This window comes from Mustela erminea, chromosome 10 (assembly GCF_009829155.1).
Source record: "Mustela erminea isolate mMusErm1 chromosome 10, mMusErm1.Pri, whole genome shotgun sequence".
Classification (NCBI taxonomy): Eukaryota; Metazoa; Chordata; class Mammalia; order Carnivora; family Mustelidae; genus Mustela; species Mustela erminea.
Window position 1 is genome coordinate 86,184,635 of NC_045623.1, and position 25,891 is coordinate 86,210,525.

The 25,891-nt window shown below is 56.8% G+C and overlaps 1 protein-coding gene across 5 annotated transcripts in view; it reads left to right on the top strand.

Moving 5' to 3' along the window:
* The first annotated feature begins 9,715 nt into the window (after window positions 1–9,715).
* Window positions 9,716–25,891, top strand: part of COL16A1 (collagen type XVI alpha 1 chain) — a 49,620-nt gene continuing 33,444 nt past the window's right edge. For 3 of the 5 annotated variants that reach the window (XM_032301668.1, XM_032301670.1, XM_032301671.1), the window contains exons 1-27: window positions 9,717–10,079; window positions 11,632–11,738; window positions 13,641–13,715; window positions 13,823–13,940; window positions 14,827–14,950; window positions 15,268–15,534; window positions 16,123–16,203; window positions 16,363–16,488; window positions 17,236–17,289; window positions 17,575–17,601; window positions 18,177–18,212; window positions 19,240–19,266; window positions 20,345–20,407; window positions 20,677–20,718; window positions 20,843–20,887; window positions 20,985–21,020; window positions 21,390–21,452; window positions 21,794–21,838; window positions 21,923–22,018; window positions 22,193–22,231; window positions 22,819–22,863; window positions 23,032–23,067; window positions 23,205–23,315; window positions 23,708–23,743; window positions 23,969–24,004; window positions 24,086–24,196; window positions 24,517–24,561. In XM_032301668.1, the coding sequence (XP_032157559.1) occupies window positions 11,666–11,738; window positions 13,641–13,715; window positions 13,823–13,940; window positions 14,827–14,950; window positions 15,268–15,534; window positions 16,123–16,203; window positions 16,363–16,488; window positions 17,236–17,289; window positions 17,575–17,601; window positions 18,177–18,212; window positions 19,240–19,266; window positions 20,345–20,407; window positions 20,677–20,718; window positions 20,843–20,887; window positions 20,985–21,020; window positions 21,390–21,452; window positions 21,794–21,838; window positions 21,923–22,018; window positions 22,193–22,231; window positions 22,819–22,863; window positions 23,032–23,067; window positions 23,205–23,315; window positions 23,708–23,743; window positions 23,969–24,004; window positions 24,086–24,196; window positions 24,517–24,561 (1,857 nt within the window). In that variant the 5' untranslated portion in view covers window positions 9,717–10,079; window positions 11,632–11,665. Of the gene's footprint in view, window positions 10,080–11,631; window positions 11,739–13,640; window positions 13,716–13,822; window positions 13,941–14,826; window positions 14,951–15,267; window positions 15,535–16,122; window positions 16,204–16,362; window positions 16,489–17,235; window positions 17,290–17,574; window positions 17,602–18,176; window positions 18,213–19,239; window positions 19,267–20,344; window positions 20,408–20,676; window positions 20,719–20,842; window positions 20,888–20,984; window positions 21,021–21,389; window positions 21,453–21,793; window positions 21,839–21,922; window positions 22,019–22,192; window positions 22,232–22,818; window positions 22,864–23,031; window positions 23,068–23,204; window positions 23,316–23,707; window positions 23,744–23,968; window positions 24,005–24,085; window positions 24,197–24,516; window positions 24,562–25,891 lie in introns of all 5 variants that reach the window. The other 2 variants (XM_032301669.1, XM_032301672.1) reach the window with 2 other exon arrangements.

The following is a 25,891-nucleotide window of genomic DNA, read 5'->3' on the forward strand; positions in this document are numbered from 1 at the left end:
GCCAGGCGACGGCAGGCCAGGCTGGGCAGGCGTAGCGGTAGCAGCTACAGCCGGGAAGAATTAGAAGTTCCAGGCCCTGATTTATTTAGTTGTTTTTGTGAGTCTGGCGCGGGTGTCCCCCCTCCCCCACATCCCTGGCAGGACAGTCAGGTCTACACCTGCCTTTCTCTCCGCCCAGGCCCACAGGGCTGTTGGAGGCGCAGACCTGGGCTCAGAGCAGCAAAGAAGTCCCAACTTGGATCTTACAGATTCTGGAGTTACCACCCCATTCCACAGAGGAGAAAACTGAGTCCCAGGGGAGGAAAGGGTCTATCACAGAGCCTGTAACAGCCCTCCATTTAAATCTAGCTCTGCCTCTGCAAGCCACTTCTTAGGGCCCGCTTCCTTACTGTAAAGTGCTCGAGTTGAGGATGACAGCGATTCACCTGTAAAATGAGAATCAGGAAAGACACTTAGGATTGCCCTAATGATTAAGATTACTTTTTATTTTTAAAAAAGATTTTATTTATTTATTTGAGAAAGAGAGAGAGGGAGTGAGAACACAAGAGCCAGGGAAGGAGCAGAAGGAGAGGGGGAGAGAGATCATCTCCAGCAGATTCTGGATTCTGTAACGAGTGCAGAGTCATATGTGGGGTTCGATCTCACGACCCCGAGATCATAACCTGAGCCAAAGCCAAGAGTCAGACACTTAACCCACTGAGCCACGCAGGCACCCTGAAAATTACTTTTTAGAAAGCAGCAGAGGAGTATTAAGAGTTTCTCGCTCCTGGGTTGGATCCCAGTCCAGTAAGTTAGCGACTATCTCTGGTACCTGTTTTTTCTCTCCTCCCCCTCAGAGCCACTCAGCGAAGATGGTGTGGTGTGGTCACGGGGACGCTGGGATGGGTGAGGATCACTTGACTCTGAGTGGGTGGGACGGGGGTGGGAGGGAGTTGAGGTGAGGGGGCATTGCGTCCTGCCCTTTGTCCAGGTCTGGCTCACCTGACCCTCTTTCCATTTCCGAGGAGAGGGCATGTTTGGGTCATTACAGGTTTAAGACCTGCAGATGTGGGGGAATGGAAGGTGCTCAAGTGTCCCCAAAATTCAGCTTTACCTTGTTACCAAAGGGCAGGAACCTCCCCCTTCCCTGGCCCCCAAGCCAAACAGTATATCAAAGCAGACCCTGGCCTTGAACCCAGGTCCTCAGTCTTAGGCTCTTTCCCCCTACCTTCCAGCCACCTGTACTCTTTGTCAGGTCTTCTCTGAGTGGTCAAGGCTGACGACAACACTCCAGCTGATTTTATTTCTTTATGTATTATTTGTTATTTGGGCTTCTTCATGGAGGGAAAAAAACAACCACCTTGTCTTCTATCTGTCAGAAATGTCAGTGACCTCTCAAAGCGACATGAAATCAGCTATGTAAATAGTGAAGGGGACAGGGGGGACTGTCAGATATGAACGTGGGTGTGAGGTTTGGGGCCAGAGTCCCTGGTGAATTGCTAGCCCTCCCCAATAATAATAATAATGTTAACAATGAACCTTTTTTGAGTGTTTATATGGGCTTGGCTTAGTTTCATGCATTATCTCGTTTCATCCTCCCCCAAATTCCACGTGGCTTGGTGTTACCATTATCAACCCCTTTTTATAAATATGGAAACTGAGGGCTCAGAGACGTGAAGGAATTTGCCTAAAAGAACAAAGCCAGGAAGTAGCAGAGCCAGGATCAAACCTCTCCGACCTTTGATTTGCTTTTCTGCCTTGATGAAAAAGTTGCATTTTCACCCTCAACTTTCCCTTCCCCGGCCCACTCCCTGAAGTTCCCTTCCTAGCCCAGCTGTCAGGCCTCCCTAGCCCTGCCCCAGGGCAGGCGCTACTGGGAGGAGGTAGTGCTGGGTAACAGCAAAGCTTCTCTCCACCCAGAGATTCCAGGATTCAAAGAATTTACGATTCCAAGTGTCTGAGGCTTTTGCATGCAAAGAAAGAATCTGGGAGTCCCTGGATGCTCTCTTCCTAACCACACCAGCCAGAGGAGAGACTCTTTGGCCTTCCCTCCTGGGCGGGGAGTGTGTCTGTTACAGGACCTGGGCTCCTCTTTCATTCATGCAGCAAGGATTTGTAAGGCGCTTAGTCTCTGTCATAGGCTCTGGGGATAAAATGGCAGCAAAAGCAGCTCCTTGTATGGCTTACAGTCCAGCACGGCACAAAGACGCTCAGCTAAATCAGTGGGTGATAACTGATTGCACCCCTCGTTCTTCCAAGCCTCTGTTGAGATGTGCCTTTTCTGAGAGGCTGCTCCCCACCCCGTCCTGGGAAGGAAAATGAAGACAGTCTCAAACCCAAGGGTGTAGAGGGCAGGTGGCCAGGGGAGCCTCAAGAGATGGTGTGTGGTGGTGGTGAGGGTTATTCTCTTTCCTCGTTTGCACAGGATAGCTGCCTACTCTACTGAGTTCCAGGAGCCACGCTTAGCTCTTTCACTGTATCATCTCATGGACCCTTCACAGCGCCCTTGGGAGCTGCGAACAAGTCTGTTTTACCAACAAGGAAACAGAAGCTCCCCACTGTCCCGGGGGTGGGGGTGGGGTGATTTGCCAAAAGTCATCCAGCTTGTAAGTCAGGGGAAAGGTGGAGGGTGAACCCAGTTATCCTGGGGCTAGAGGCCCTACTATTACCTTCAGTTCAGAGTTCTTGCTCAATTTTTCCATGAAGAAACTGAGACCCGAAAGGGATTAGAGGTTGGCTCAGAGTGGCACAGCATAGCAGAACTGAGCTGTGTTGATTGCTTGGCTATAAACTCTTCCACCAGGATCTCCGTGGGCCAACACTGGCCCCGAAAGGGATTACTGGAGGTGGGCAGGGCTTGGAGGAAGGCTGAGGGCCAGGTCTGCCTGGCGCTCCTCGATGCTGCTTATGCCCCTCCTCCCCGTCCTGCTCCAGGAGGCCCTGTGTTGTGGCTCAGAGGCCCCTTGGGGTGCCTTGATAAATGAGAGCTACATCCCACTGGCCCTTCTGTGCTTGTTCTGAGATACCATCTCTGTTCAAGCCCAGAGAGGTGGCCCGTAGACAGGAGAAGAGGAAGCATCTGTCCTTTGCCCTCTGGAAGCTTCCAGTCTGTCTGGGGAGGCAGGGAGTTTCCCGGCTAGAGGATTGTTATGCCAGCAAGCATTTCTGAGCATTGACAAGGTGCCAGCACCTTGAGAACAGCTTTCCCTTTGTCATTATCCCCTTCAATCCTTCCAGCAAATTGAAGTGATAGATGTTACCATTATCTCTGTTTCTCAGAGGAAGAGGTTAAGTGACACCCCCCCACCCCCATACCCCATCCCTCTGTTACAGAGCCAGCAAAAGCCAGAGCCAGGGTTTGAACCTAGGGACACACGATCTGACACCAGGTTCTATTGCAGGAGTTCTCCATGTGGTCCCTGGGCCAGCAGCATCTGCATGGCCTGGGAACTTACTCAAAAAGCAAGTTCTATTGACTCTGAAACCCTGGGGGGGTGGGGCCGTGTAGGACCAGTTCTCCAAGCTTGAGGACCTCTGCTCTCCTGCCTTGTGGCACTTGGGCGACTGCAGGTGACCTGATTCAGAACCGAAGCCCTGGGGTCAGGCGGAACTCAGTTCAGATCTCTGCTACACCACTTCCCAGCCCTATGACCTGAGCCTTCAGTCTTGAATCCTTGCCTTTCTGGCCCGTAAAGAGGTAAGAATAATGTCTTATTTCCTAGAATTGCTGCTGGCTGTGTTACATGAGAGAGTAGATCCTATTTGACGGATGAAAACAAAAATAAAAACAAAAGCAAAAACACCCCAAGAGGCTCAGAGAGGCCAAAGGACTTGCCCAGGACCATGCTGTGTGGACTCTTTCCCAGACAGGACTCTGCCCTGTGGGTCTGTCCCAAAATGACCAGTTCAGATCTGGCTTTGTCCTTGCCAGCTGCGTGACCTTGAGCCGATGACTCGCTTCTCTCTGCCTGCATTCCCGCACTTGGAACGGGCATCGCGATTGTGCCCGGGCTTCCTGTGGCTGTTGCGAGACTCAAATGAGTTTCTCCATGTTTGGTGCCAGCCAGTGCTTTAGAAAGGCCCAATAAATCTTAGCTGCCGCTATTAAAGTCAGAGCCAGGATCACTGCTACTGTCTTCTAACGGCCCCCACCCCTGCTCAGAGTATGATGAAGACTTTACAGGCGGTCAGAGAGCGTGGGAATTCCGAGGAGCCGAATTTTTCCCTTGGGGTAGAGCAGAGTTTCTCCACCTTGCCGCTGCTGGCAGGTGGACCCAATAATTCTTTTATTGTGAGGGACTGTCCTATGCCTCACAGGAGGCGTCCATATCATATCCTATCACGGATGTATAGCAGCACCCCTGGGCACTACCCCCCGGATGCCAGTAGGCACGCCCCCACGCTCTAACAGTCAAGAGTGTCCCCAGACGTTGCCCAGTGTCCCATGGGGAACAAAATTGCCTCGGTGGAGAACTACTGAGGGAGAATTGTCAGACAAGGGGCTGCGAGGTGTCCTAGCACACCAGGTGAAGTGGGTTCATGGGGGGAGTCTATAGTTTACCTTATGCCACGCTGGGGAGATGGGGGCCCAGGATCCCACAGTGGGTAAAGGTGGGACTGGAATCCAGGACTCTTGTGCCTGTCACCTCCCCATAGTTCCCTCAGAACAAACAGGCCGAGCCCAGGGGGCAATCAAGTGGGGGCTCATAATGCCTACTGTGTTCTCCCTCCTAACACTGCCCCCCACCCCCGTGACCACCTGCCCTGCCATCAACGTACCTGCAGCAGCACCTGTCAGAGTCTGCACCTACCTCTCTGGGAGCTCCGGGGTGCCATGAGCTATTGAAATCTGCCCGTCTGGTTGGGCATCTATAAATGTTGCCAGGGTCAAGGCTGTCTGTGTGGAGCTCACTGTGGCCCTGCAGGGGAGGTGGGCATCAGAGAGGCAGAGTAGAGCGCCGGCCCACCCGCTGGGCCCATAAAGCTGCCGCTGGAGGTGAAAGATGGGTCTCCCCGCCACAGGAATGCGGACAGCCGTGGAGACGGGGCAGCGGGGCTGATTTAAGGCAAAGAGGTGGAGGGAGGACAAGAAACAGAGTCAGAGAGTCAGAGATACAGAGCCAGAAACAGAGACACAGGCAGAGACAGACAGGAGAGCCAGAGTGAAGGAAGCAGAGAACAGAGCAGCTCGAAGATAAAGAGAGGCAGGAGACAGGGACATGGAGATACAGAAAAGGGGAGAAAAAGACAGAGACGAGAGAGACCCAGAGAGACAGAGATTTGGAGCTGGAGATGGAGGTCTCCTGGCACACAGGAGAATTGGAAGCAGAGAGGCAGAGGCGAGAGGGAGCTGCAGGGCGCCCAGCGGCACAGGGAAAAAGGCAGGCTAGAGAGTCCTAGAGTGACACAGACCCAGAGCAAAAAGGACAGAGACAGTGGGAGACAGCCAGAGTCATAAGGAGATGGGACAGAGACACCCAGAGCATCCAAAGGAAACGGAGCGTGACCTTCGTCCTCAGGTCTCAGCCTCTCCTCTGGAGCCCAGAAGCTGCGCGCCTGTGGGTGTTTCTCACGTGTGTTCGCTCATGCCCATGCTGGCGTGTGATAACTCCTGCGGGGCGTGCATCTGTGCCTGGGGGCTGGGACAGTGCCAGTGTGCATTTCCCCATGACCTCACCAGGGGACACCTCTGGGGTGCCAGGCTCAGCTGTGGGCTGGTGAGGACCAGCGGGTAGACCCGACCCCTCGTGGAGGCTCTTGCTTATTAGGAGAGAAAGACAGCACACACACACACACACACACACACACACACACTGCAGCTATGCAGAGATTTAAAACAGATTCATGTGATTGGGAGCCACTTGAGATTCCTGTGGATCTGGTGGTCAAGGAGGGCCACTCGAGGAGGTAACTTTGAGAGGAGACCTATCAAAGAGCCAGTCCAGCAAAGATCGGGGCAAATCCTTCCAGGCAGAGGGAGGGGTTGGTACAAAAGCCCCCAGGGGAACATCCACTTGGCCAATACAGTACTGAGAATGGAAGCCAGTGGGGCCCCAGCTCCTGGAGCAAGGCTGCTGGACAGGAAGGTGGAGGCCAGATCATGATGGGCTTCGAGGAAGGCCAAGGAAAAGATCTGGGGTTTTATGAAATGAGAACTGGAAAATTGAAGCAGGACCGTGAACATAACAGCGACAGATTTGGAAAGGCCTTGCTGGCTGTTGGGTGGGAGGTAGGGGTTGGGGGTCTCCTGCAACAGTCCAGGCAGAAGCGGGTGTGGCTTGGGTGAGAGTGGCGGAGCAGTGGGGGGATGCAGGCTGTGTTTTGGGGGCAGAGTCAACAGGACTGGATGGGGGGCAGGGGAGGAACCAAGGATGACTCCTAGTTTTTTGGCCTGAGCATCTGAGTGAATTATGGTGGCATTTAGCAGAATGAAGAAGACAGGAGGAAGCAGATCTGTGGGGAATAATCAGGAGGTCTGTTTGGGCCATGTGGGATATGCGTGTGTGCGTGCACAACTGTGTGCCCATATGCCGGGGGCCAGGTATCCACGTGAGCCTGTGGGGCTCAGACCATCTCTGCTCGGCTGCATGGGAGCTCTGGGGCCTGTCCTGGGACAAGGTCCTGGCTTGGCTCTTTATTTTCCCCCAGCTTCCTGTGCTGCCTCTGCCAGATGGGGATTCCCCAGCGGCCAGCTGGGACAGTGGGGTGGGCAGCCCTTGGGCCCGGCTGACATCTGGGCATATGACCCTGGGCCCGGGAGGCCTTGGAGCCCCACCCGGCAGCGGCAGTCAGGCTCCAGGGCAGCTGGTGGCGATTAGCAGCACTGATTACCTCGTGGTGATACCATCTGGGGCCAGGGCACTGAGCCCAGCCCCACAGGAGACCCTGCTCGCTGGTGTGCGGGGCTTTCTGGGGCGGAAGCGTATAAACGTGTGCACGTATGGTCAGTGTGGGAGTTGGGGGGGCGGTTCTGTGGGAGCCACCTGTGTCTGTGTGCACATGCATGTACGCACTGTAGTTCTGTAGCTTTCTCTGCTCATGTATAGGAATAATTGCCCCTGTGGGCACGGGTGTGTGTTTGCGCAGACATACTCTGTGTGTGCATATCCAAGTACGTGCAGCGCTGTGCGCGTGTGTTCTGGGAATTAGGCACCTGTGTTGGAGTATGTCCAGGGATATATTTCTGTGGTTTCATATGTGCTCGCATATGTGTCTCTGTGCGTCCGTTTATGCGGAGGACTAGCGTGTGCATGTGTGTGTCTGTGTAAAGATACTTGCTTGCCTGTGCTTGTGAAGTCTACACACGTGTTGTGAGAGACCCTATCTACATGATCCTTGATGTGTGCACCCATGTGTCGGAGGGAGGAAGGCGCAGAGGTACCTTTCTAGACCATGTCTGCATTGTATCCAGGCCCAGGGAGCACCCCAGGCTTGGCGGTTTATGGGAGTACCCTTGCGGTGCTGCGGGGAGCTATCTCTCTTCCCCCTTCTCAGGTCCTTCTTGCTTTGGCTGCTCTGGGTCCAGCCCTCTCCCCCTGCCTTGGAGAGCGGGGCATGAAAGGGGGAAGGGTAGGAGTTGCCCAGGATGGCACAGTAGTTAAGATTGTGCTGTGAGTGCAGGCTTCCTGGGCGTGGGTACCTGTCCCACCATCTCCTAGTCGTGTAAGTGTTGGGGTCCGTTATCAAAAGAATGAGACTGAGACAAAGTGAAAGTTATGTGGAGCTTTATTCTATGCCAAGCATTAGAAGTCAGACTGACCGGCCAGGGCCACCTCCGAGGAGAGCGACCCCTTCCTGATCTCACAGGCTGGTTTTATAGAGCATAACCGCAGACCCAAAGTACGTGGCTTCAATTATTATGGCGTTTGCTCCCGGAATCGATACCCGGAATCATACCAGTAACTACCGGGGCATTTATTCCCGGAATGAAGTCCGTGGATGTAAACAATATGGCTACCTAGGCAATATGGAGTTGCTCTGGCTAAGCAGGCCCTAATAGTTAAACAGGTTTTAACATTAAATTGGCCCTAACGGTGAGCTCAGGCAAGTTGCATCATTCTTGTGCTCCAAGTTTCTCCATCTGTAAAATGGGGAGAAGACTGGAATTCTCCCTCCTGGGGTGGATGTGAAGAGTAAAGGAGTCAGCCTATGTGAAGTTCTTAGCACAGACCCTGACCTATATGCGCTGCCTATTGGTTCCCAAATGCCCACCTCTAGGACAGCACCTTGGGGCAGGCAGAGCCTGTGGCCCCGCCCCCTTCTCAGGCTGGAGTGCCCAGAAAGCCCCACCTCTCTGCTTCCCGCCTGCTGAGCTCAGCGTTTCCCAGGCTCTACCACTGTCATAGCCACATCTGGGACAGCTTGGCTCCCCAGGGCCGGGACCACAGTGGGGCTCCTCTGTGGTCTTGGTTGGGGTTTCCGCTGACTCAGTGCCTTTGGCTTTTAAGGCGGGAAATCCCGGGCCTGCTCCCCCCTCTCCCGGGTTAGATGGGGCCAGAGAGCTACAGTTCACCCATTTTGCTTCTACAGGAAGCCTCTCTTCACCAGGGCACCCCAGTTGCGCCCCCTCCCCCCATCCATTCCTTCCATTTGTGGGCCTCTTGAACCCAGTTCTCCGTAGTTCCTTGGCCTCTGTGCCCAGAAATTTGTTTGCTGCCTTGGGCTGGGTACCCTTGGGAGTGTCACCTTGATTATCCCCTACCTCTGGATAGAACTGGAACCGTACCTGCTCCTTTTTGCTCAGAAGTCCCATCCATGATGTATATGGTGGAATCCCAGGACCCCCACTCCCAACCCCCTACCTCCTGCCAGTGTTCATGTTAATAAAGATAATAATAATGAACATTTATTGAGCTCCTTTTTTAAAACATCATTTTTATTACTTGACAATCCTCGTTTCTTACAGCTCTTCTTTTTAGGGCTTTTTATAGCTCTCCTTGCATGTTTATTTTTTTAAGCAGACTTGACCCCCAAGGCGGGGCTCAAACTCTTGATTCCAAGATCAAGAGTCCCATGCTCCAGGGATGGAGCCAGCCAGGCGCCCCATAGGGAGCTCCTCTTTTGTACCAGACCCTGTATAAAGCCCTTTGATAGACTTCCACTCATTTCCTGCTCACAACAACCCTGTGAGGTATAGCGATCATTATCCCATCATACAGATGAAAAAGGGAGTCCGAGTTAAATAGTGAGTTCCAAGCCACAAAGCTAGAGCAGAGGACAGGGACAGGAGCCCTTCTAACCTCACGGAGTCAGAAAGAGGGGAACCTGCCAGGCTCCACTTCTCTGGGCACGAGGCTAGAGCAGAACGGGTTAATGCAGCGCCCACCCTGACTCTGGGACGACCTCCTCTCCCCATGCCCCAGTTCAGTTTAGACGGAGGAACAGACTAACTGGGAACATGAGGCTAAGAAACTGGAAAAAGCTGACCGAGGAGGCCTGGGCAGTAGCCACGTCACCGCTGCCACGGAACTGGGGAGGAGGGTCTGCAACCCCCCGCCCGCCCTCTCCAGCCTTCCGGAGCCCCAGCCAGGAGAGGGGAAAGGGGTGGCACCTTCACGCTCCGGCCGGGCCCTTAAAGGGCCGGCCTCCCCCACCCCGCGGCGGCCGCTGGCTGCAGAGCCCCCTGGGCAGGGCAGCTCCGGGCACGCAGGGGCCCGCCCCGCTCGCTGCAGAGCTCACCTGGCGGGGAAGCGGGCGGGGCGCGCGCGGGCGCGGGGCCAGGCCGGGAGCGGGACCGTGCGTCCCGCCGGCCGTCTCTGCCACCGCCGGAGCCCCCTCCCTGCCCTCCCTCCTGCCTCCCGCTCGGCGGGCGGGTCCAGCTGTGTTCCATTAGCGGCCCTGGCACGTCCCCAGCCCCCTGGAACCGCCCCTCTTCCCCCGCCCGGAGTGGCCGTCGGTCCCCGGCAGACAGGCGCGCGCTCGCTCGCGGGGCAGCATTCAGCCCCCGGAGCTAGCGACCTGGGAAGCCGGGTCTTCGCGGCCCGTCGGAAGTGATCGAGGACCTCGCCGCGGGCCTGAGGAACCCAGCCTCCCTGCTTCCCCTGGCTGGCTGCCCCCGGGCTACGTGGATTACTCAGTGAGGTGCGGGATCCCCAGCCACGGTAAGTGGGGGGTGGAGTGGGCTGCCTCGGGGCTCTGGGTGGAAGCACTTCTTCTGCCTCCAACTTGCTGTGTGACTCGGGCCAAGTGGCATCCCGCGCCTGGACCTCAGTTGCCTTCTCCGTAGGGGAGCTCTGAACTCCATCTCAGTTCTGCTCTCCCTGCCCCCAAATCCACGCCTTTGTATTAGGATGGGATCACATCTTTGGAAGCTTCCCTCATATCCCTGCAGCCCCAGCTCTGGGGAGTGGAGGCTGGAGAGGAGGAGCAGGAAGGGGACAAGCCCACCGATACTCCCTGCTCCACATGTGGTCACAGGCCTCCCGCAGCTGGCAGCTCTTCCACTGGCAGGACGGGGAGGCCAGGATAGGGTTTTGGGTGATGGGATGTGCCCACCCCTAGGAAGGAGAGCGAGTGGGGTGGAGAAACCATTCTGCCCCAGGAACAAGGGGATCGGGATTCTATCTCCAAATATATTGAGGGGAGGGATCCTTCTTGCGCTCACTCCCTATTCAGGACTGAAGGAAGGGAAATAGAATCCCATAACAGCTGGGGGGAATGAGGTCAGACTTGCATAAGAACTTCCCGTCAGGAGGGCCTACTGCAGGGGTAGTCATAGACTGGCTCTGGGCACGTGTGTACGTGCAAACTGGTATGTGTGGGTAGATCGGTGAACATGTGTCTCTGGGAGCAATCCTGTATGCAGGTAGGTCTGTACGCACGTGCTAGCACAAACGTGTCTGTGTGGACACGTGCTTGTGTATCTGCATGTGTCACGCTGACATATGAATAACTCTGTGTGTGCATGTGCAAGTGCTGTCTGTCTCAGGGGAGGCCGGATGATATATGGGTCTGCTGGCCGCTTGCTGAGCCTGCATTGATTTATCTGGGCCCATCCATCAGGGTTTAATAAAACTAAAAGACGAGCATCCATCAGCGGGGGAGGTTGGCAACAAGGTCCTGAGCCCGGTGACCCGCTTTCCCACCCACCGTACCCACTGGCGAAGCTTCCTTGGCCCACACACAACTCTGTGATACCTGCCAGGAGACGTAGCTCCTGACCTTGTGGGTGCCTGGCAGGACTGTCTGGCTGAGCCGGGTTCCGCTAGCCAGGTGCCAGGCCAGTATATAGCAATACAGAGCTATATAGGTTGGTAAGATATTGAAATACTTCTAAGTGTCTTATAGTCTCTGTCTCAAGCCCTCTCCCTCTCCCAGTTCACCTGGCCTTCTAGGACCTTCTAGATCTCTCCTTAATCCAGCAACTACCCATCAGCACCATCCAACACTGCCCGGACCCAGAATGCGCCAGCCAGTGTTCTGCTCTGGCTGATCCCTGTCCGTGCCATACTGGTGGTTAAATATTTTGAATATTACCCTGGCCTAAATCCTAGCCCAGGGCCTGTGGTTGGGCCTCTGAGAAGGATGGGTGCTTGTCCAGCCCTCCTGCCACCCCAGCACGAGGGCCTGGGCCCCACGGGCCGGCTGCTCCTTGCCTCTGGATCACGCCATGTGAGCTCAGGAATCCACCTCCACGGTCTCTGTGGTTTTCAGGAACTGGGGCTGTGGCCGACCTCTCCGGACCAGGATGCGAGCACCTTGGGTCCCTGGTTTGTGGCTGCTCAGTCTCTGGGCCGTGTGCAGCCGGGGGGCAGACACAGGTGAGGAGCCATATGAGGCTTGGGGTGCCGTCGGCCTGTGATTGGCTTCCTGATGTACAGGTGTGGCCATGTGCCTAGGTCACATGGGTGTTTATGGAGGGGGGCGGTCAGAGGATGGGCTTGGGGTGGCCTGAGGCTTTGGTGCGGCATGAGTCAGTGTCTTTGTGCTTCTGTCTGTGTGTTTGTCCATCTCTGAGTCTTTCTGCGGCAAGAGAGGCTCTGTACATATTCCTGCGTCTCTGTGTGTGAGACAACAGCCCTCCTCCCTTCCTCCGATGACCCCCCACACCCCCACCTCCGGCACGTGAGCCCATCCTGCGCACATGCAGGCCCGTGACGTTCCTGCAGAAGGAAGCTGCATCTTGAAAGAGGCCCAGGCCCTTCCACTCCTTTTCATGGTGGAGAATCCATCCTCCAGCCCACGTGCTCCTCCTCCTCCACAGCTGGCCCTGGATCCCGAATAAACGGCCCGCCTCGAGGCCCAGACGCTGGATGGGACAGAGGGTGCAGCTTTCCAGGGACCAAAGCCAGAGGAAGTTGACCGGGCAACTTGCCCTGCCCTGCTGGGTGCCCTCTGGGTTTCATAGCTTAGCTGCCCGGCTGAGCAGAAATAGAACTCCTTCCGAAACGAGCTGAGGGAGGCAGAAAAAGTGAGGTGCCGATGTGAGAGGGGTGTGCAGCCAGCACCCATGTGACTGCCTGCAGGTTGTGTGTGTACATATGTGTTTCTGCATGTATGCGCGTGTGCCTTGCTCTCTCCCTCACCGGGTCCCCTGGGGATGGGGCAGGGAATTTCAACATCTGTAAGGAATCTGGGCCTGTTGCCAAGGGGTGAGTCACCCATTGCTGCTGCCGATGCTGAAGACAGTGATAGTCCTTCTGGCCAGACCTGGGGGAGGAGGACTTCAGTGGGGTCACTGGGCCCAGGGATCGAGGAGTCTTTCTCCCAGCTAGGCAGCCAGGGAGTCCAATGCCCAGCTTCTTGGAGCTGTATCCGTTGTCTTGTCCCAGCTATCCCACCTGCAGTGATGAGAAGGCCTCTTCGAGTCTGGCCTTTTTCTCCTCTTGTAGCATCTTTCCTGACATTTTGCTCAGTCAGGAGGAGGCAGGCCCATGGCTGCCTGTCTGTCCCTTCAGGGTTCTGGAGACCATAATTAAGCTATTCTTCTCTAGGGGCCTTTACCTAGTTAATATATCCTCTATGGAGCCCTAAGGTGTGGGTGGTTCCCTTGAGCTTGTGGTCCCTTCAGGCCCTCGGTCTCTTCTCACTGTTTTGTAAGGTAGTTATCCAGGTGAAAAGTCATTCTGTTGGCTCAGACTTGTGTCTGGTCTGCTTTTCTGCTTTAGATGTAGGAAGTAAACTCCACCCACTGCTGAGAACATGTGTGCCGGCTGTACATGGCATCCCCAGGGGCACGGGCATCTGTAACTCATGCATGTGCAGACATGCTCGTGTGCTCATATATAACACAAGCATGCATAATGTGATTTTCTTTACCCCCAGGTGCCCTTGCCCCCTGCTTGGATGTATATGCGGGAGGAAGCACATGTTTATATCCAGCTCTCTACTGAGACTTGCTTTTGCTCCTTCTCTTGCTGACCTTTCCCCTGACTTGGAATCACGGGGGATTTGAGTTCCAGGAGTTCTGGTCCTGTTCTGCTGTGAACTCACTTCGTGGCCTTGGGCCCAGTCTCGGTCTCTGGACCTCAGTCTTCCCATCTGTATACTGGGGGTCCTTTTGGCTCCCAGGGCAATCAGGGTCAGAAGGCAAGAGGTAAAAGCTGCCCCAAGGCAGGCTCCCCGTTTTGGGGGAACAAAAACTTGCTTCTCTCCAGCTTCCCCAAGAGCCTGGACTCTTCAGCCAGAGTCCACTGAATGGCCAGCTGCCGATTCTCTTCCAGGCGAGCAATGCCCTCCTTCACAACAGGAAGGACTCAAGTTGGAGCACAGAAGCCATTTATCGACCAATGTGACCGGTGAGTGTCCATCTCATTCAGCTGTTCCCCTCCCCCATCTTCTTGGAGTGGCTGTTACCCCTCCTCACCTGCCCAGCTGAGCTCTTTATCGGGTGTCTCCCCCAAAGGCTTTAATCTCATCCGCCGACTCAACCTCATGAAAACATCTGCCATCAAGAAGATCCGCAACCCTAAGGGTCCCCTCATCCTTCGACTGGGGGCAGCCACGCTCACCCAGCCAGTACGGTAAAGGCCCCAGTGCGACCACTGGGAATTAACACTCCCTAGCAACTCTGGACGTGGGACCAAAACCCAGGGGTGCCTGTGGGTCATTATAGCCTACCCCCTGCTGGGAGTCCGTCTGGTTCCTGCCCCTGGGGCTTGCAGGGTGGGCCCAGAGGAGATGCGTGGCAGACCCACCCTCTGTCCCGTCCCTTCCCTACCTCTGGCTAGTAGAGGTAGCCATCCTATGGGTGCTGGGAAGACCCTGGGATGGGGGTGGGAAGCTGGCAAGAGTCATGTTGTTTGTGTGTGTATGTATGTGTGTGTGAGAAAGAGAGAGCACGTACCCACATGTGCCTGTGGGTGAGGTTCAAACTCCTAGAAGTCCCCTGGGGGTCTGGCCCCTGCTTCCCTCTCTAGCCTCACCTTCCAAACTGTTCCTCTTTCTTGCCGGCTGCTCCCGTCACACGGAATGCATCTTACCTTTTGTTAGTACCTCATCTCCCAGCCCAGTCCTTGCTGTCCTGGGTTCCAGGGCAGCCCGGATTCTGCGGAAGAACTCAACCACAATTGTCACGAAATAGTGACATCGTCATCCTGGGGATTCTTTGTCTAGGGTCCTACCTCTCCCCCCTGTAGCTCCCCCATCGGACTTGAAGGCTCCGTGAGGGCAAGCACCTTCTCTGTGTTTCCACCATTGCTACCCCCCAGCAGCTGGACTCACCTGGCACGTAGTAGGCACTCAGGCGATGTCAGTAGAGGGAACGGACATGCTCGTGTGTGTGTGTGTCGGTTAGGAGGTGTGGGTCTGTGCGTGTGTCATTCACGTTCGGCTGTCCTGAGGGCCCAGGGTGGGCAGCGGCTGGCCTCTCACCTGAGCCTCAGCGTCCCTTCCCTGCTCTGCCCCCAGACGAGTGTTCCCTCGGGGCCTCCCCGATGAGTTTGCCTTGGTGCTGACACTCTTGCTGAAGAAACACACCCACCAGAGCACGTGGTATTTATTCCAAGTGACCGATGGAGATGGGTACCCACAGGTGAGCTGGACGCCTCTGCCCCGTCCCCCCATGGATCTGGGGGCATTGAGCAGTACCCGTCTAGCCTGACCTCTGTCCCATCTTGTGAATTCGGGGACCCCTCTGTCCCATCCCCAGCACCCACCCTCGAGGCTACCCTGCGCCCGGCACTCCTGTCCCCTTCCTTCAGAGTGGATGGCTCTGTGGCCCTACCAGCTCTCCTGTCTTTCTGGGCTTCAGTTCTGCCTGTGAAATGACTTTGAGAGCCCCACACTTTGCCAGACTGAGCCTGTGGGGGCTCTGAGTCTCTGCCCTCTTCCTTTCCCAATGCTGCACAGATTTCCCTGGAAGTCAACAGCCCAGAGCGGAGTCTGGAGCTCCGGGCCCGGGGCCAAGATGGTGACTTTGTGTCCTGCATCTTCCGGGTGCCCCAGCTCTTTGACCTGCGCTGGCACAAGCTGGTGCTGAGCGTGTCTGAACGTGTGGCCTCCGTGCATGTGGACTGCATCTCAGCCTCCTCGAAGCCTCTGGGGCCCCGGCAACCCATGCGGCCCGTGGGCCACGTCTTTCTGGGCTTGGATGCTGAGCAGGGGAAGCCCGTCTCAGTGAGTACTAGGCCAGGCGCTGGCCTCTCTTCCTGCCTCCTGGGTTGCAGGAATGAGCTCCCTGGAATCTGTATCTGACCAGGTCCTTCCCTTGCTCAGAATCCTCTCTTGGATCCCCATGGCCCTACACATAGTAACCTGGCATTCAAGGCCCTTCATGATCTGGTCCCTAGAAACGTCCATGGTTTATCTCCTTCCTTTATATCTCTCTGTATGGCTTACTCTAGTCAATTCCTCCCTAGTCAGCCATCTCATCTGCTACTTTCATGCCTGTTCACCTTTGCCTGTGCTGTCACATACCCATCCACAGGACATCTACTGGTCCTTCAAGGCCTTGCTGAACCTGAACCTCCTCTGGCTCTGTTCCTCTGGGCCAAAGCCAAAGCGAACTTCTCTTCCTCCTCTCCATCTTTCCTGCATGTACAGCTCTGTTTCGCTTTATTCCTGACGATCTCTCCAGGTGAGACTGGAAACCCTCTGAGGGCAAAGCCCGGGGTGGGGCCATCTCGGGCCTCAAGGGCAGCCAGGTCACTGAGCCGTTTGATCAAATGAAGTGGGAAACTGATTTGTATGTCTTATCCCCTGCAGTTCGACCTTCAGCAGGCACACATCTACTGTGACCCAGAGCTTGTGCTGGAGGAGGGATGCTGTGAGATTTTACCAGGCGGGGTGAGTGGCCCTGCTCTGGCCCAGCTGGGAAGGTCTGCGGCACAGTGTGCTGGAGAGGGGAGACCGGGACGGGGATGCCCTGAGAGCTTAGGATGAGTGGGGTTTGGGGGGGGGGGTCTGCCTTCTCTACTGACCCAGCCCTTCCCCCACTCTGGACAGTGTCCCCCAGAGACCTCCAAGGCTCGCCGGGATACCCAGAGCAATGAGCTCATCGAGATTAATCCACAGACTGAAGGCAGGGTCTACACCCGCTGCTTCTGCCTGGAGGAGCCTCAAAACAGCAAGGTGGGTGGGCAGGACAGGTAGACATGAGCACCGGTATAAGTGAGACCGGGGTCCAGCACAGGGCCAGTTGTGCCTGGGGTAGGGAGGGCACTGGAAACCCCGCCTGTCTATGGACCACCCCTATAGGATTCAGGGAGACAGAGAGCCCACTGTATGAAGCTATTTGCATGGAGAGACGTGCCTCTAGCTCTGGCACTACCCAGCCCTCACTGGTGTCACCCAGGACCCCTCTGGTGCTGTCAGGACCAGGTTTGCACCCAATGGCAGTATCTCCGGGACAGGGGTACCTGGGGTCAGAGCCCCAGAGCCCCAGAGCAACCCCTCCGGGCTTGCTTGCTTTCGTGGGCCCAGCCCCAGCCAATGGCAGGCTGGTCTTACGCCCAGCACCATGGCCAGCTGCCCTACCCACTCTCAGGTTCTTTAGGGTGGCAGGGAAGCCCAGTCCCTCCCTTTGCCCTACCCCCAGGCTGGGCAGCCTCCCTGCCCGCTGGGCATTGTGCCAGCCTTTGGCTGCAGGAACACAGGCTCCCATTGATTCATGGTCTTGTTTTCTCCGACATCACGTGGGTGGGGGGAGAAGGAGGAGGGCCTGGGGGAGTGCCAGGAGCCTGAGCAGGCTCTCTATGCCTGGCGAGGTGCTAACTGAGGGGGCACCTGGGGCCATGCCCCCACCTGGGTGCCCCTTTCCAACATGGGTCCCTGCACTGCCCCATCTTCAAGAGTTCCTTTTTCATTCCGTCTGCCCAGGTGGACGCCCAACGGACAGGAAGCATCAGCCAGCAGGCAGAGAGGGGAACAAAGGTAGAGTTGGTAGGGCGAGGGCAGGGGATGGAGTCCGTCGTGCCCTCTGGCTGCTCTTTGTGCCCTCTGTAGACCCCTGGAATAAGCCACTGTTCTCCCACTCACTTCCCCCTGCCCCCACTCCTGGACCGAGCTGAGGACGCACAGGAGGGATGAATGGGGGCGAGCCAGACAGTACCTGGCACAGCGTAGGGCACCCGCTCCCGATGGTTCTTGGGTAGGAGTATTGGACAGGGCCTCACAGCCTCTGCTTCCTGCCCATCACCATGCCCTCCCTCTTCCCAGGCCCGGCAGGAGACAGCAGCCGATGAGGTAAGCCTCCCATCTAGACTGGCAAAAAGAGTTTGGTTGAAGGGGTGCCAGCATGAACTCTTTGGACAGGCTCTGGGGCAGCAGATCTGGGCATGGGGGTTTGGGATGACAATGCAGCTCCCAGCATTCTTCTGGGGCTCAGTGCTGGGCCCGATCTACCTGCTGCCTCTCCTTGGGTGGGTGGAGATGGTGGTGTTTGGGGGGTAGTTAGTCCTGGACACTCCTGCTGAGTTGGCAGCAGATGGCCACGGGCATCATGGGAGGAATCCAGGCCTTGGCTGTGGGACCCCAGATCCTGGGCCTCACTCTGCCTCCACACGCTGTGGAACCCAGATCCCACTGCTATTCCTCTCTGGGCTTCGGTTTCCTTGTGTGGGGAATGGCTTGGCTCTGTTTGGCTGGGAGTTGAGGGATGGGGCTTGTTGGGCAGGATTCCTCTCTTCCTGCCCCCTTGGACTTCACCCAGGACACACATGGTGTTCTGTGTGCTTGGTGTGTGCATGCGGGGGAATGGGGTGGGGAGGGCCGGCCTCAGGCTCTCCGACCTGACCTCCTGGCCCATTCTTCCCTTGCAGTGCCCACCCTGTGTCCATGGTGCCCGGGGAAGCAACGTGAGTGAATAGAGGGTGTGCAGGCTGCAGTGGGCAGGGACTGGGAGTGGGCTAGTTGGCTTCCTGGTTGAGGACAAGCAGGCCTTTGTGCTCTTATCGCACCCCTCCCTGCACATCCCCCGGAGCCGGGCTTGACTCCCACCCCCATCCCCACCAAGGGCAGCATGGAAGGAAGCCTCCTGCCTTACGATCATGGCAATGTAGTGGGATCCAGGGATGGAATGGGGACAGGGTGGGGACTGGTGGGACCAGAACCTTGCTTGCTGATCCTAGCTTTCCACTCCCCACAAGGACTCAGGGCTGCTGTGCTTGAAGGCCTCCCACATCACCTTGGAGGCCTCGAGAAGGGGAAGGCTCACTTGGGGTGACACAGCCTGGCACTGACCCCAAAACCCATGTTGGCTCAGCCCGTCCCCTCCTCTGCCTGTCTAGCTGGCTCTGGCCCAGTCTCCCTCTGGGGGTCCAGAAGGAGAAGGGAGAGGGCTTGGTGCGAGCATGGCTAGTACCCAAATATGCCTCTTCCGTGGGCAGCATAAGTCACTACTTTCCCACAGCCTGACATTCTGAATTGAGAGGCCACGTAAGTCCATAAAGGGCACAGCCCCCCATGGCCCTCAGCTCCAAGCCCCCTGAACTTGGGGGACACAGGAAGTACCTCTTCTGCTGCCTGGCCCTCTTTCCATCTAACCCCCCACCAAATCTGGTGAGGCTGATGGTCCCCAGATATGCGGGAGTTACCATGGCAACTGAGCAGCCCTGTAAGCCTAACAACCAGGGGGCGGAGCTAGCTAAAACCAGGCAGTTTAGAGAAAGGAGATTAGACCCCCTCTGCAAGTCCAACAGCTTTAGGATATGAACTCAGCCTGCTGGGTGGCCTTGGAGACAGTGCTGGTGGTCCGCTGGGGGTCTTGGATTCAGGCTGTTGGTCTTGCCATAATGCTGGGTCGCCCTGGCTTAGTTGCTCGCCTTCTCTGCGCCCCTGGTTTTCTCTCCATCTCTGACATATAATGCTCTCTTTGCCTCCTAGGTCACAGTCGGTCCCTCTGGACCCAAGGTGAGTCCAAGATGGAGAACAGGACCCTTTTGCCTTCTTTGGCAGTCCCAGCCTGTCCCACAACGTGTGGTCCCATGGTTGTGTGTTTCTATCTGGGCTACCCAGCCCTGTATGTGTGGGGGGTGCTTAAGGGTGTGTGTGTGTGTGTTGGAGGGAGTTGTGGGTCCTGTGTGTCTAAGGAAGGGCGTTAAGGGCGCTCCTTTGCTGAGTCCTACTGTGCCTCCCAGTGTGGGCCTCAAGTCCCTTCCCGCCTCCCCCCCAAGCACTCTGGAGGGCTGCTACTACCATTTTACTTCGAAACACCCCAGACCCCACTGTGCCCCCTGTGTGGGACTGGGGGTATCAGAGGGATTGTGTGTGGGCGGGGGGGTTTCTGACTGTGTGCCTCCTGGCTTACATGTTCACATACGTGTGGCCCCCTGCGTTGGGGGCGCTGAGCCCTTGTCCTGGTGGGCCTGACAGGACCACCGGGCCTGTGGGCACCAGGGCGGGCAGCGTGTGTGTCAGTGGGGAACTGTGCGCTCGTCCTTGCCCGAGGGAACGTAACCCAGCCCCTGGGGCTGCCTTCAGGTCCCGTTTCTTCCTCTCCCCAGCCCCCTGAGGTCAGGGCTGATGGGAAGCCCATCTTATTGACAAAGAGACTAAGTCTCAGAGAGGTGATGAGAGTCTCCCTGAGTCACGTGCTAGTCCGGGCAGGGCAGGATTTGAACTAAGGCAGTCTAGCACTCACCATCGCGGGTCCTGTCATCCCACATGTGTGCATCTGTGCACGTGTGTCCCTGTGCCCCTGGGTGAGCTGCGTGCGGGCTCGCGTGCTTCGGTAGGGGTGTGGGGAAAGTACCCTTTTTTGTGAGACTATAGATTTGCCAAATATAGCCTCTTGGGGTGGGAGGGCCATATGGAGGAAGGCATATGGAATCCATATGTCACTCTGTGTGCATGGTTGGGGATTGGGGCAGGCTGTGCTCATTTACACACCCGTGCGTAGGGGATGGGTAGAGAAGACAGCCTGAGGAGACCTTCCTTGGGTCTCCCCTGTGCTCCCCCGGGTCCCAGCTCCCTGCTTTGATCTCCACAGGGAGGGAAAGGTGAGCGAGGCCTGCCTGGCCCATCAGGCCCCAAGGGAGAGAAGGGAGCCCGGGTAAGTGCCCCAACTATGCCCACTGCGGGGCCCTGCTGGGCTGTGCCCCGGGGGAAGGGGCCTGGCGTGTGAACCATCCCATCTGCTCAGCCAAACCCCTGCAGCCTGGCCCATGTGGGGGAGGATGGGTAGTGTCTTTCTAGGAGTTAGTATACGGTAGCCTTTATTTTTTAGGGGTACCTAGAAGATGCCCAGTGGGACTGTGGGACTCTTAAGCCTGTCCCTCTCAAAACAGGGTCCTACCCTGATCCCTCTTTCCCTCCCCTTAGGGCAATGACTGTGTCCGAATCTCCCCGGATGCCCCGCTTCAGGTAAGACCTGGAGGCAAGGCCTCCTTCAAGGTCATATGGGGCCAGCCCCCAGGGAAGGGGCTGTGCCCTTGGCAGCCCATGAGGTGACCCTGGGACCCTCTCAACACCTTCTCTCCCTGCTCAGTGTGCTGAAGGCCCGAAGGGAGAGAAGGGGGAGTCAGGAGCGTTGGTGAGTGTGGGACCGGGCTTGGGGCAGGCCAGTGGGGTCCTGGCCCAGCCTCTCCTTCCTTCCCTCACCCCTTCTTTTGTGTCCCCTGTTATCTCAGGGACCCTCAGGACTTCCGGGCTCTACAGGCCAGAAGGTAATGGGCCTGGATTTGGCGGGCCGGGTGCCCAGGAGGTCTCTGGGTCCTTCAGACTTGAGGAAGCAGAAGTCTGAAGTTTCCTTGGGGGATGGAGAGCACAGTCCCCACCGAAGACTCTGTGTCCCTCCCAGTCACACTGCTGGTCCCAGTTCCCACCGACCTAGAGGGAAATGCCACAGACTCTCTGAGAGTGGCCGGGCTGGGCTGGCTTGGAGGGTCCTTCTCTTGTCCACTTTTGTGGAGCGACAGAAGCCTTTCAGTCAGGGGAGGCAAAAAGTAGGGTCTAGAAGGCAATCTGGACAGAGCTGCTTTGGTTCTTCCAGCACTTTCTTTCAACCCCAGTCACGTTACCTTTTCCTTCCCCAGGGCCAGAAAGGCGAGAAGGGAGACGGAGGCATCAAGGGCTCGCCGGGAAAGCCAGGCCGTGATGTACGCTGCTGGGGACCCTTCCTCGCCACAGCCCCGTGGCCCTTGGGGCAAAGCTGGAATTGGCCAGCAGTGTCCAACCTGCTAGCCTTGCTCAGACAGAACAGAAACCCAGGGAAGGAGAGGCAGGGCCCCAGGAAGCAGAGCAAGGAGGGGATGGAAAAAGATCCAAGTCCAGGCTCCCTGGCTCCTAGCCTAAGAGTCCGTGACCTCTAGTGCCGTGACACCAATGTCTGATGATCTTGGCTTTGAGGGGGGGCACTGGCGGGGTGGGGGGCAATTGGCTGTTGCCCCAGGAAGGTGCCAGGACTCAGGCTTTTCTTCCACCTTCCCCAACTCCACAGGGCCGGCCGGGGGAGATCTGCGTCATGGGGCCCAAGGGACAAAAGGTGAGTTGTGGCGTCTGTGGGACCGAGCATAGGTGGTGGGGCTGAGGCGGAGGCTTTCTCACACCAACCTTATGTCTGTGCCAGGGAGACCCTGGCTTCGTGGGGCCTGAGGGGCTGGCAGGAGAGCCTGGGCGCCCCGGCCTCCCTGGGCCTCCTGGGATAGGACTTCCTGGGGCCCCGGTGAGTACATCTAGCCTCTCCTGCTGTTCTCTCCTCAGAAGCCCTTCTCTTGCTTGGTGGGGGCTGGGGAGATAAGGCTTCTGGGGGTCCTGGTTGGGGGAAGGGGCTCAAGTAGGTCTCACTGTGATGTGGGGTCCCTGGGAAGCCTCTACTTGATGCTGTTTCTGCCCTCAGGGGGACCCAGGCGGCCCGCCAGGCCCTAAAGGAGACAAGGTAAGCACAGGCAGGAGTATGAGCACCACTGCATGGTGCAGGGAGGCAGATAGGGGACCCAGGGCAGCAGGCATGCATGCAGGGAAGGAGCCAGACATTCAAGCTGAGGAGGCTGGCTCAGCTCAGCCAGGCCCCTCACTGAGGAGGGTCCCCGTCCCAGCACTTGCTGACATGGGAGCCCTGGCCTGAATTCCAGTCATGGGGACAGAGAGGCTGAAGTCTAGTAATGACCAGAAAGGCCACACCTGGGTCTTATGCCTTGATGAGCAGAAAGTCCTGGAAAGGACTCTCTCTCTGTCTGCTATGGTTCCTCTAGGGTCACCCAGATTCCCCTTGACCTGCTGCACTGGGGAAGGGATACACAGAGGCCTCGTATTCTTCCTTCTTTTGCAGCAGAAGGACTTGGGTTACACATGGAGAGGGACAGGCAGCAGGCAGGAAGTGCTTGCTGACCAAGCTGACCAGGAGGAGTTGGGAGATTTGACTGAGATCATGCTGCCAATTCAGAGAAGGGGCTGATGGGGATGGGGTGAATGGGCTGAGGTCGTGACCAGGATCTTCCCCCTTAACCTTTCTTCTGACCCCAGGGCAGCTCGGGGGTGCCAGGAAAGGAAGGTCCTGGTGGGAAACCTGTAAGTAAGCCCAATCTGGAGGTGGAGGGGGGCTGCTGCCTACCATGCCCAGGGCTGCTCTACCAAGGCCTCTAGAGAGAGGGGGGCTGGGTCATTGGGGCCTCCCTTGGCATACCAGTCCCTCTGGCTGGCACTAACCACTAACATTCACCGCTTCTTCTCCAACAGGGGAAGCCAGGGGTGCCGGGGCTGAAGGGAGAGAAGGTGAGGTCCAGGCGGGGTGACACCGGGTTGGGGTGGGAGTGGGAGTCCCTCTTTGAGGGTGACACTGAGCCTCAGGGGTGCTGGACATTCTCTAGGGACCTGTTGTTTGTCCATTCACAGTCTCTCTCTTCTGCTAGGGTGACCCCTGTGAAGTGTGCCCAACGCTGCCTGAAGGCTTCCAGAACTTTGTGGGGCTCCCTGGAAAGCCAGGACCCAAGGGGGAGCCAGGCGATCCTGCACCAGCCAAGGTGAGTGCCCAGGTGGCCATTGAGGGGCCCCCCCAAAAACCTGGGAGTATGATCCTGGAGAGGAGTTCAGTGCTTGACAGAGAGGCTGGGTTCTCCTCTTAGCCATAGAGAGATTGTGGGCAGAAGGTCCCAGATCTAGATGGGAGCTGGGTTGAACCATAGAGTGGAGGGCTAGGCTAGAAGGTCATCCAGGTCTCCGTGGCTACCTCCTAGGGCTCTTGAAGGAGGCTCTAAGATGCCTTTTGGGCAGGCTGGGGTAGAGCCAGCCCTTATAGTGAGTGAGGCTGTGCCCTCCTTCTGGGACTGGGTGTTGGTTGGGGGGCAGGGCTGGGCTACAGTCCTGGGCTCGACTCCCCACCCCACTTTATTCCCTCCCACACATTTTCTTTCAGGAGGGCCTGGGAGCTGTTGGATGGAAAGGTGATCGGGTAGGTACAGGAACTTTCCAGTAGGATAGCTTAGACTGGCCTGATTTCCTCCATCTGTTACATGGGTTGATGAGCCCTGGCTCTGGGTGCTGATCTTGAACACCGTAGGACCCCTGGGTATTTGTAGGGTTTGTGGTGTGTAACACTGTGTTCCTCACACATGGCTGGGAAGTTTGCGGGGCCCAACAGGCCCAGTCTCAGCCCATAAACCTTTTCTCCCTGTAGGGAGACCCTGGCATCCAAGGCCCCAAAGGAGAGAAGGTAAGGGAACACGGGTCTCCTAGCTGCCTCCCCGCCCCCCAACCTCTGGGGGCCTTTCCAATTCTTTTCTTCCTTCCCCAGGGGGACTCCTGCTTGTCCTGCAGCTTAGCTGTAGGGTCCCAGCATCTTGGGCCCTCCACAGGGGCCAAAGGAGATACGGGCGCCCCTGGCTTCGGTTTGCCTGGCCTCCCGGTGAGTGACTAGCCACACTGGTGGCTTCCCTGGCTTTTTTGGCTCTGAGTCTCGAGGCAGAGACCAAGAAGGAGGCCCTGACGCGGGTGTCCCAGGCCTGCAGCCTCGCTTCCCCCTCCATCCCTACACTGTCCCAGGCTGCTTGCCCCTGAGGGCTCCCTCTTAGGACCTCCAAGTGCCCGGCTGCAGGACAGGAGTAAGAGCCAGCTACCTGCAGAGTCGTGGCGTTCCTAATTCCAAGCTGGCCTTTCTCTTTCTGGGTAGACGCTGGGTCCGTGGAAGTGGGAAGAGGCTCTAATTGTGACTTGATTGCTTTTCAGGGGAAAGTTGGGGCTCCAGGGCCAGCAGGGCTGAAAGGAGAGAAGGTGAGATCTGAGTTAGCTGTCAGGGACCCTGGGGCTTTCTTGGCAGGGAGGCCGGAAATAGGGACGATACAGACAAGAGATTGAATCCACGGTGAAAAAAAAAGTCATCGGTGTTTTGCAGACGGGAGTCTCTTTGTGAGAGCCCTCATGCTCTCCAAGAGAATTCCTTGTTGTATTTTTATTTTATTGATCATCAAAAACAATTAGGCACACGTAAGACTGTCCTTTAATAAAATAACCATATTTGATTATCCCTTACCATTTATCATGGGCCGGGCCCCGTTCCAAGCATTCGTGTTAACTTGTTTCCCCCTCCTAAAACCTGAATGGGAGCTACTCCATTCTTCTCGTTTTACAGATGAAGAATTGGAGGTTGGAGAAGGCCAAGTCAGTTCCCCAAGGCCACATGGCTGCTTGGGTGTAGAGCTGGGATCTGAGCCTGGGAATCTGGCTGAGAGTCTGTAATCTTTGCCTCTCGGCTGGGCCACTCGATTCTGGTGCCCGTGTTCCCATCTGTACGTTTGATTGTGGTGGAGACAGATGACAGCGCTCCCCACACGAGGGCTTCTGTGGGTGGATGAGTGCTCCAGGCTGACAAACACCGCACTATATGTTCAGACTCCGCTCTGTCGGGCAAACCACACCTGGCATTTCTCAGATGGAACTTCTGTCCCCCCACATCTAGCGGCGGGGTCCTGGTCTCAGTAAATGGCAGATCCCCACCTCCTCCGGCCCCAAACCTGCAGCCTCTTGGCTCCCCTGCCTGCCACACGCCCTCGCCTGCCTCTGAAAGTTCTGATAGCCGCCTCTCTGTTGGCACCCTCCCGCCCCGCTCCTGAATCCCAGTGTGGCTCACCTGCTGGCGGCCACCACAGCCTGTTCACGGCCCATTTGTCGGCCGGCAGCTAACATGATGTGCCCTTGTAAAAAGAGCTCAGGTTTCATTATCTCCCTGCTTAAAATCCTTCATGACTGACTCTGTCTGTACCAAAGTCCTGCTATGCCTAGCAACACCCTGGGCAACCGGTCCCTGCCCGCTTTCCTGCCGGCTCTCCTCTCCCCGGTTCTAGGGTTCTAGGGCTCCTCTCCGGGCCCCATCAAGGCCTCTCTCACCTCTTAGATTCTGTACTGTGACTCCCGCTTTCTAGCACATTCTTCCTCTCTACGCTGCCCCCCCCCCCCCACTGCTTTCGCTGGCTGGCTTGATTCTTGTCTTTCTGATGATAATCGTGGTCAACACTTCGATGACCCCTTTCCAAAGCAGCCTCCCCCGTCTCATCTCCCTGCCTGTTTCCTTTGCTGCGCTCATCACAGGTTACAGTTGCTGTGA